The 10,258-nt window shown below is 35.2% G+C and overlaps 1 protein-coding gene across 3 annotated transcripts; it reads right to left on the bottom strand.

The window, feature by feature from the left end:
• Positions 1 to 1,035: 1,035 nt before the first annotated feature.
• Positions 1,036 to 2,109, bottom strand: LOC119642389. Of its 3 annotated transcripts, XM_038041539.1 has the most exons (3): positions 1,870 to 2,109; positions 1,452 to 1,593; positions 1,036 to 1,377 (listed from the first exon to the last, which is right to left on the bottom strand). In XM_038041539.1, the coding sequence occupies exons 1-2, from the start codon at positions 2,104 to 2,106 to the stop codon at positions 1,465 to 1,467; spliced, it is 366 nt and encodes a 121-aa protein (XP_037897467.1). In that variant the 5' UTR covers positions 2,107 to 2,109; the 3' UTR covers positions 1,036 to 1,377; positions 1,452 to 1,464. The 3 variants fall into 3 exon arrangements, 2 of the variants coding, with proteins under 2 accessions (XP_037897467.1, XP_037897466.1); XR_005248031.1 differs by lacking the exon at positions 1,036 to 1,377 and having other exon boundaries at positions 1,400 to 1,593; positions 1,651 to 2,109; XM_038041538.1 differs by lacking the exon at positions 1,036 to 1,377 and having other exon boundaries at positions 1,400 to 1,593.
• Positions 2,110 to 10,258: the final 8,149 nt, after the last annotated feature.

Genomic DNA, 10,258 nt, shown 5'->3' with positions numbered 1-10,258 from the left:
CCCTTTATATTGCCGCCCTGCCCAACAGATCCACGCCGGAGCGACAGAACTGCGCTAACAGTTTGGCGAACCCCCCTTTATTGCTATTTATTATTATCATTATTACTTTTTTTTTATATTTTTTTTGTAAACATTACCCAATACAATTACTAAAAAGGAAATCTAGCAAATCCTCCCGTTCCTTGGGTAAAATTCAACGAAATAAAGTTGACCTGATGCCAGGCGCCACTTTGTGTAGTGAAGCCACCTTGCACTAAGCAACTAATTGAATCTATCACGCGAGGAAATAGATTTATTTGTACCATAAGTTGAATTCGTTTTGACTCTGTACCATTACATTTGCGCTATACTATTATCGTTATATATATTTCGCGTTGGGAAAAATAAACAATTTATTCTGAGAGGGCCATTCACCCCCCATCCATCAATCTACTCAACCCTATAGCAAACAAAAAAAAATCATCTACTTTCAAAATTACTTTAATTGATTCTCGGCTGGGTTGTTTGTCACAATAAGACAATTGCAGAGCGCATCGTATGCCTCTTATCGATATAGCTCCAACTCTTTACTTTACTTGCGAGTCCCTACTACTAAGTATATGGTATTAGTTCTAGATTCTTTGTAAATATTCATGAAATAAAAAACTTTCTCATCAGACAAACTTAGCAGGTTCGGTTATTAAAAAGAGAACAGACACATAGCTTTGAAAGGCGTTAACATTTCTATTCCAAGTTGTAATTTAGAAATCTTAAGGGGATCATAAAAAAATAGTAAACCATAACCTGGATGTTTTTTGTACACATTGAAATACTTCGCAGCTAAGGAGCTGTATATATATATATATATATGTGTTGAAATTGGTTAACATTGGAGATGACAAGATGAAATTAAAAATTAGAATCACAAATTGAAATCAAACTTTCACTGTTCACTGTTTTCTTGTGAACTGCATTTGTAACTTCAGACAGACAACCTGAAATGCTGGTATAGAGTAGTCAAGCAAATCAAGGAAAGGCACCTGTTATTATAACTAATTGTTTAGGAGTGGAAGAAAAATTAAATAATTTCTAATTCTTTTTATGGTGTTTTTCACATTCTCCACAGAGTTTTTAATACATACGAACGTTAATTCCGATATATGCTTCACTTACTTGTTAAAATTGATAATAAAAACAAATACTCGGTATAGGAAATAATGCCTAAAAGAAAAAGACGAGATTTTTTTCCAAAACACTAAATTCAACTTTATGTGTATATGAAGCTACCTCGATCCCTTAATTTTCTAGACAATTGATTTGAACCTTTCTTCAACGGTGGAGTTTCATCACGCATTGAATTTATATCACGTTCAGTTAGTATGCGACGTTTCAAGCGAGCTTCATTTTATAAAACAAAAAATTTATTTGGAATTAAGCAGAAAGTTGCTTGGTGTGTTCATTAATATATTTACGTCTGGGTTCTTGTTAGACAACTGATTCTAAAAAAAAATCTTGTGGTGTCATGTATAATTGCCCGTCATATTCACTGGACGCAAACTTGATAAAACGTCTTTCACGTGCTGTTAATTTGCTTATTGTTGAATCTTCATCATACTGCAATAAATTTGAAAAAAGGATTAATACAGTGAGATATGGCTCACTATTAAATACCTTGCACGACTTCGCTTAATACAGTTATTCATAGAACGGCTTTTGGAAATAGGATTTTATATAAATGGACGAAAATGGGAATGACTAAATGGTTTCCAGCATTTAAGCTGTTCGACAAATTTGACGTCAATTATTCTACATGTCATTAACATCAGTTTTGTACGGCAGCCTTTGACAAGAGCTTGTATAGAAGTTTATTCTATCTGGAAAAGTATTCACCTTTGAGTGTCTCATATTAAATGTTTTCACTGAATTAGTCCCGGATTTGAATAAATTTATGCAAATGATCGCAGTCGCACCGCCGCCAATAATCCATAAATATTTTCCATAAGTTTTTGAGGGTTGATGCGTTGTGTTGTTTTCGTAACCGTAATTACGTTGCACATTTTTAAGATTTCTATTTACATTAATTAAACCTTTTGCAGCTAAAAATCTTTTGCAAAAATTCGCTGCCATTTTCGGAAAAATTGAAAACAATAACCATATGTTTTTTCCAATAGGGTTGTTAAGCTTCTACAAACTTTTACATTAGTGCGCAGTTTTTATCTAAAAATTTCCCCCTCTTTTTTTTCCCCCAAAATATTATATTATCCGTACAAGAACACTGTAGTTTTTACTGGAAGGGACGCTAACTTGCTAGCTAAACAAGTGACTATTTTTCTTATGCTACCTTCGCTTCAAACGTAGATCGCGTAGATGTATGTATAGGTATGCAAAATTGTGTTATCACAAAAGTATTACATTTTAGCAGCGTATACATATAAAAATACACATATACACGCATGTATGCATCATTGATGGTTGTAATAGAAATCATTACTACAGGATTACATATGTACATGTATACGTCTAATAGGGTAGTTTTGTTGGGCACTACTTTGTCATGTTATAGCTGCCAACTTTAACCACTAAAAGAAGAAAATTTTCCCTTTTTTTTTTCTTTAATTACTTTTACAAATTTCTTTAATTATTTTAAACTTTATACTTGGGTTAACTATTTCGTTGGGCGCCACTTTGTCAAGATATACATGGCGACCAACTTTAATCAAAAGGAAAAAATTTCCCTTCTTTTCTTTAATTAATTTTTTTTTCTTTAAAAACAAATTTTCTTTAATTAATTCACAAATTAGTACAAGATTTTTTATGAGGTCACTTCTCGTTGGGCGCCACTTTGTCATGTGTTATAGCTGGCGACCAACTTTAATCAAAAATTGAAAAAATCCACTTTGTCATGATTCTGCGGCCAACGTTGATCAATAAACGAAGAAAAAGGTTTTCCTTTTTTTTTTCTTAATTAATTTTTTTAAAACTTTTCCTTCAATCAATTTAAAAATTATTACAAAATTTTTTTTTTTATGCGGTTTCGTTTTGCGTTGGGCGCCACTTTGTCATGTTATATGGCGACCAACGTCTATTACACCTAAATAATTATGAAGGCTGAATTTAAATTATTTATCCGAGTTACCAGCTTTCGTTGGGCGCCACTTTGTCATGCGACCAACGTTGATCAATACGAAAAATTTTTATACTGGGTTTTACAGGCGTTGGGCGCCACTTCGTCATGATTCTATGGCGACCAACTTTAATCACTAAAAGAAAACAGATTTTATGCTAGGTTGCTTTTCGTTGGGCGCCACTTTGTCATGAGACTCGTTACTTTCATTGCCGGCTGAGTATTTGTCTTTTTCTGACAAAGAAATAAAAATAAAATAAAAAGAAAAGTCCCGTCGGTTGTCTGCCGTCTGTCTGTCCACTGTAAGTCAGTCGGTCGTCGTCTGGCGTCGGCCCTACATATGCACACCCCCTTTCTCCTTTCAGCTACAGCGGTGGCAGCTGTAGCGCTTAACTACTCATCGGGGACACAAAACAACAGGGGAATAAATAACTAAAGTAACTTACAATACAATCCTCTCGCGATGTCGTGGCTGTCTCCTTCGGCGGCTCCTGTCCACGGCAAGGAAGTAGGAAGTTCGTCTTACGTCGTCGGCACAATCACAACACAGCTGGGATGTAAGTGCATGTGGGTGCACGTAGTTCATAAGCTACTGGAAAAGTATTCTTCTTCCTCCTAACACATCTTGATTGAGGCAAACACATTGTTCCTTGTTTTTTTTTCTTTTGTTTTTTTTCGATCATTTATTAAACGCACGAATGAAAGATAAAATGTAATAATAGTTCAGGTGGACATCAGTGCTACAATCAAGGCATTTAGGTAGACATTTTTTTGTTTCACAATCATTTGTTTATACATGCCAGATTCGCTTATTTTTATAACTTATTGGAGTGTATTTTTTTTCTTTACAATTTATTAAATGCGCTTGGCTATTTCTTTTTATTATAAAACATTGTTCTGCTAAAACTTTCCACAATACTTCATTAATACTTCGCAACCATTTGTTTATGAAGGTCACCTTTAACCAATAATCTTCTACGTTATTCACTTGATAAGAAACCCTTTTGCTTCTTGTTCGACAAAAAAAACGTATTCAAAGAACGGTGCAGCCATTACCCTTGCCTTGATTCTCTTATGCTTCTTCTAATTGTTCCACCCTTTTTTCCTTTTCTTTAATAAAAAAACGGTTTAGACTTCATTTTTGTGGTTTAGCTTTTGCTAATTTTAACTAAAGACACATTGACGTCATTCACGTCGCTTTTGTCGCTTTACTTTGAGGTTCTAATTAACATTTATCCTTCTTTTGAGGTGTTGATTAAAATTTATTCTTTCTTCTGAACTTCGATATTTTTCGAGTTAATTTATTTCAAACTTCAATTGCACAAAATTTTTCTTTCGCGTATTTTTCTATTTATTTCTTTTCTTTTGACATTTTTTTTATGGTCAATTTGCAGTTTGAGCCCATATTTCAGAAAAACGAAAAAAAAACAACCACTTCATGTAGCTTTCGGTTTTTAATTAATTTTTTTTCTTTTTCCTTTCTTTTTTTTCTTTAATGAACTTTTTTATTGTATTGATAATTAATTATTTATGCTGGTTATCGTAATGCATACTTCCTTGTACATTTCAATATTCACAGTCAGCTAATGCTAGTCCTTTTTATTACCCTTGAGGGATAGTCTTCACAATTATTTTTTATTTATCCGTTTTATATTGAGCTCGAAAGCCTGTCCGAACTTCACCAGATGCCAAACAGTTCTCTACGCTATCTTGAAATTAAAAAGCAGACAGACTTCTCATTCTTACTCAATTTCCCTCTTCTTCTTCCTGTTGCTCTCTCTATAACGGCTTGCCGCTACTCTCACAAGAGCAAGCATAGATCCCGCAAAATCATACGATTTTGCCTATGCTTGCAAAAGCAAAAGGAAAAAAAAGGAGTACCGCAACATCATACGATTTTGCCTGTACTTGTAAACAAGGAAATCAGAGAAGAGTAAAATTAACATATCCCGCAAGATCATGTGATTTATAAACAGTACTACAAAATCGCATGATTTTGTCTAACGGCATGCCGTTATTCCGATACTTGCGGTTGATACAGACCGACAGACACCCTACCCAAGGTTTGTTCGCGGCCGTTACAGATGAAAATTGTTTCGAAGTTAAAGTTTCGAATTATGCCTCAGCCACCAAATGCCGAAATGATGGCTATGGTGGTGTTAGTATATTAGTTAAGAAAGGTGTCAATTTCAGACGTATTCCCTATAACTCTGCCGTTGACATCATCATCATCAAAACCATCAACCTGAAACCGAATCTTTTCATAGCCTCATGCTACTTTCCACCCAGTCTCGCAAACCTTTCGTGATGAGATTCAGAGATTATGCGACTTTCTTGACGGTGAACAAAATATGATTCTAGCTGGAGATTTCAATGCAAGACACCGCCTGTATGGCGATCAAGTCTCTACCACCAAAGGCAAAATCCTTGTAAATGCCATCAATTCCAGCAATTTCAGTGTCTTAAATAACGGCAATACTACCTTTCACTGTAACCGGAGCAGTCGCACGGCGAGCAGTGTCTTGGATCTAACTTTCTCGAACTCAACTATTTTACCTTTCAACTGGAGCACGTCCAATGTTTCCATTGGTAAAAGTCAGCACTCCCCCATTATATTCCACAGTTGTAACAATTCCGTCAAGAAAATAGAAAATTTCATTTCACGCAACTTCCTTATGGACCGTCTGTCTAAAGTTGATCTTCCTTCTGATTTATCATCAATTCAAAGTGCCTTTCAGTCTGTGATCATGTCTGCTAGAACCAACTTCCCTGACATTGAGTCCTTCTCACCTAAACCTTGGTGGAATCCTTCCCTGTCAACACTTTTCCGCAAATACCAAGCTGCAAGAAAAAAAATGAGTAAATATGCCAATCCAGCCAACTACATTGAATATATGAAAATACTGAAAGAATGGAGGTCTGCAGTTAGAAAGGCGAAAAGGGCACATGGAGCCATCGCTATTAAAGAGTTATGTGGTAACGGCAACCCACGTTCCTTCAGGAATTATATCAATGGTCATCGACATTCTAGTTGAAAATTAAGCGGTTGTGCTGTATGGAATGACCCTGATAATAAAAAATACTTAGATATGCTCCAGAGCTACATTCCAATTGTTAATCCTATTACAATGCCTTCAATTCCTTTTAGTAGTATCAGTAACACACCCTTTTCATTGCATGAGCTAATGTATGTTTTACATTCCAGAAAGAGAGCTACTGCTGCAGGTTGTGATGGAGTCAAGTATGACATGATCAGAGTACCGTCTGGAGGAAGTTTTAGCATGCTTTTGCATGCAATTAACAACTGCTGTTCCACCAACTTTTTACCCTCTGATTTGCGTCAAAATAGTTCCCATTCCCAAGCCAGGTAAAGACTTAAATGATTTAAGTAGCTTCAGACTAATTTCACTAATATCTGTATTCATAAAGACCATCAACCTCATGGTTAAGGAGAGACTAACTGCTTTCCTGAAAACTAAGAACATTATTCCAGCTCGGTCTTACGCCTATCAAAAACGCAAATCTACGAATATGTGCGTTAATGAACTGTGTTTTCTCATAGCCAGCTTAAAAAAAGCAGGGAAAATGGTTGTCATGCTCTCCCTGGACATCAGCAAAGCCTATGACTGTGTCAACTTGATTAAGCTCGGTAGAATTCTCCTAAACTTTTCGATTCCTTTTCAAATGTGGCTGTGGATACTTATTTTTTATCCAAGCGTGTGTTGGTGATGGGTACCGAAAAAGCTGAAATTTGCGGTGGTATCAAAAACTTACATTTTTCAATATGCAGACGATTTTCTAATCGTATCTGCGGACTCATCTTTTCCAGCAGCTGTCAATAACTTCTCGATGAAAGTGAACGTGTTTTTCGATGCATGCGCTAATCTTAATTTATATTTTAACCCCAGCAAGACAAACACTATCTATTTTGCCAAAGGTTCTAAACGTGAAATCAGACTTCTTATCAAAGGTACTCAAGTTAATCAGGTAAAATCTCTTCGATTTCTTGGGAGAATTTTAAATGACAGCTTAACTCTTCGTGGGCATTATGAAAAAGCGTTCAAAGATTGTCAGTCTGGATGCAACATCATCAAACTCATGACAAACAATCAGGCAGGCTTGCCTCCCAAAAATGCTTTGACCGTTTACAAATCTCTAGTCAGGTCCAAAATTGAATTTGGACATTCCATATGTTGCAATTTCCCAAAATATATTGAAAAACGTATACAAGCATTTGAAAACCGAATGTTGAAGCGCTGTACTGGACTGACCCCCTCAACTCCTCAACATATTCTCAATGATATATCTGGTGAATGGCCAGTTTCCGAAAGAGCCCTTTTTTGCACTGTCAAGGAGTTAATTAAAGTCAAGATGATAAATCCTTCCTTTTTTCAGGATATTATATCTCTCAGTGATACTGTCACTTGCAGGTATACCTTTTGCTATCAAAAACATCGTCATATTTTTGATAAGTTAGATTCAATTCCCCCCTTGAATTTCATTACCAGCAAATGCAAAGTCTTCATGAACATTCTAGAACCGATCTCTACCTCAAAACAAAATGTCAACTTCTCTTGTATAAGGTTGTTATGCCAAGAAAAGCTCCTTTTTTATTATAACAACGGATATGATATATATGCCACTGACGGTTCCGCCGGACATGATGTATCTGGCTTCTCGGTCGTGAAACATCTATCTGAAACAATACTTCGAGTCAAAGTGGAAGAGGAACTTTCCTCCACTTTTATTGACTTGCTCGCCATTCGACATGCTATCATGGTTGCTATTTCCGATGGTATCAGACGTTTTGTTATTTTTTCCGAGAGCAGGTCAGCTCTACTTCTAATAAATAAAAGAGATGCAGAAAATCAATATGTGTTTGACATTCACAAGACGTTGCACGAATCTCAAGTGGATGACTGTCACCTCGTTTGGGTACCTGGCCACTGCGGCTTTTTTTTAAATGTAAAAGCCGACTTTCATTCAGGGAGAGCTCGTGTTGATGGGACAATTTTGTCCATCAAATATACTCTGTATCTTCTTTTAATTCCTGGGAAATCAAAATTCTTTATAGACTCATGTGTGGTCACACTTATGACAAAGTTTATTTAAAAATGATTCGCGCTATATCATGTGATGTTTGTGAAGTTTGCAATGTTGTTGAGTCTACTGAGCATCTAATCTTTAGATGTCACAGGCTTGATGGCATTAGAGATTCCTTTAGCTTCTTCAAGTTATATGGCTGTCTGCTCGATCTCTTTGCAGCAAAAAATGTACGTCATCTCGGGGAACTAACTTGCTTTATTAGAAAAGCCAATTTATCCTTTTAGAATTTTTCTTTTTCCTCCTCTTTCCTTTTCTTTTCTTTTTTTTTTTTTGCGTTCAATCATTTTCAATTACCATAACATTCCTTTTCGTTTTAAGCCAAAGTTTGCAACACTGTCTGACTTTCAAGAACTCAACAAGCACACTTACACACACACATACAATTACATTTAACATGCTTACTCCAGTTATTACGGCCGCTCTTTTTTTTTTTTGTTACGTTTTATACATAATTGTGACTAAAAATTACAACAATTTATTATTTGGACATATAAGCCACAAATGTATTGGCTTAGTCCATCTCTGTTCAACATACCAAAAAAAAAAAAAAAAAAAGAATTTGTGTTAGGCTAACTTTAGCTGATTTTAGCTCTATATTTAAGAAAAATTTGTACTTACTTTTACAAAATTTCTTTTTCTTTGCAATTTATAAACAAAATATCGGATACACTTCATTTTTTGTTAATTTTTTTAAATTTTTGAATTAATAATTCATTTTCTAACAGCTGTCTATAATTTTCTTTTCCAGGTGTTTTTCTTGCAAACACAACTCTAAATAAAGTAACTTTCCTTGGTCTGTACTCAATACTAACGCAAATTTTTTTCCAGCAATAGTGAATTTATTGTCGCCAAATTTCGCGTAACTGAGAGACCGCACTTGGCAATGATCGCTAGCAAATTTGCCTTACTTTTATTTTTTAATAAAATTGTGGTTTAAAATTGTGTACGTTGCTTTCTCGACTTGTGGTTATAAACCCATTGCACTAATCACGTATAGTGTTAACTAAGCTTCACTTTCAAGTTTCGACATTTTTAGCTAAATATGTGCACCAGAGGTGCGAAAACCGCTCTCTAAGAGTTGTTAAAATTGGCGTAAGCAAAATGGTTGACGCTTTGCGTAAGTGTTGGTTGTTCTGAGTTAGTATTGGTTGTTTAGAGTTGCATTTGTAATAGAAAACAGGTGTAAATTAAAAGCAAAATAAATTGCGAACAAAATTGTCTACTTACAAACAGCTGTATCAAAATAGAAATTTTACATTTGTGAAAGGTAAGTAAATTAGCTCTTGTTTTTTCTTTTCTGGTCTAATTGATACTCTTAATTCGTTAAAGCTTGTAATGACTTGTGTGCCATCAGTCTTTCAGTACATCAACATATATTGTCGTTATCATTAAAAAAGCGCAATGGAGCAACAAATATTGAAAATTCGTCAATGCACTTTATATATTGGTCCTATCACCAACTGCTCTAACTCATTTTACCAAACTTAACAAAGAAAAGGTTTTCAGGGCGCTCCAAATCCTCTTACTTTAACCGCAAATGTGTAAGAATATAATTTTGCACATTTTTCAACAATGCCGCCGCTTTTGTTAGGCGCGATTAATCTCAACGTTCTTGTTCGTCTGATATGGACCATCTTTCTATTAAACTAAGCCAATGCACGTTAAATTATGAACTTTTTACTCTACTTAGAGTTTTCCGCAACAATCTAAAGAAGGTTTATAACTGTAAGGAACCAACCTTCCTTACCCTCTACGAACGCGAAAGAAATTGCTGGTCAAATTTAAATATAAAGTCTGTAATTAACTCTACCTACTGTAAAATCTTACATTTAAACATCTAGTCTTGCTATCTTCACTCGAAATTTTAATGCAACGCTGCATGATCTCGTCTTGCAACTTCAACTCTTAAGCATTAATATAGCTTTTCATAAGTTACTCTCGCAAATAAGCATTAGCTTGTAAGTGGTAGAGTAAGTAAGCACAGCTCGTGGTGAAAGTTCTAGGTATTAACGTGTTGGTGTGGCAGCCAACAGCTATAAACGCAGCGCG

The sequence above is a fragment of the Glossina fuscipes genome, unplaced genomic scaffold (genome assembly GCF_014805625.2).
Source record: "Glossina fuscipes isolate IAEA_lab_2018 unplaced genomic scaffold, Yale_Gfus_2 222, whole genome shotgun sequence".
In the NCBI taxonomy this organism is placed as follows: domain Eukaryota; kingdom Metazoa; phylum Arthropoda; class Insecta; order Diptera; family Glossinidae; genus Glossina; species Glossina fuscipes.
This window is presented reverse-complemented; position numbering and strand designations above follow the sequence as displayed.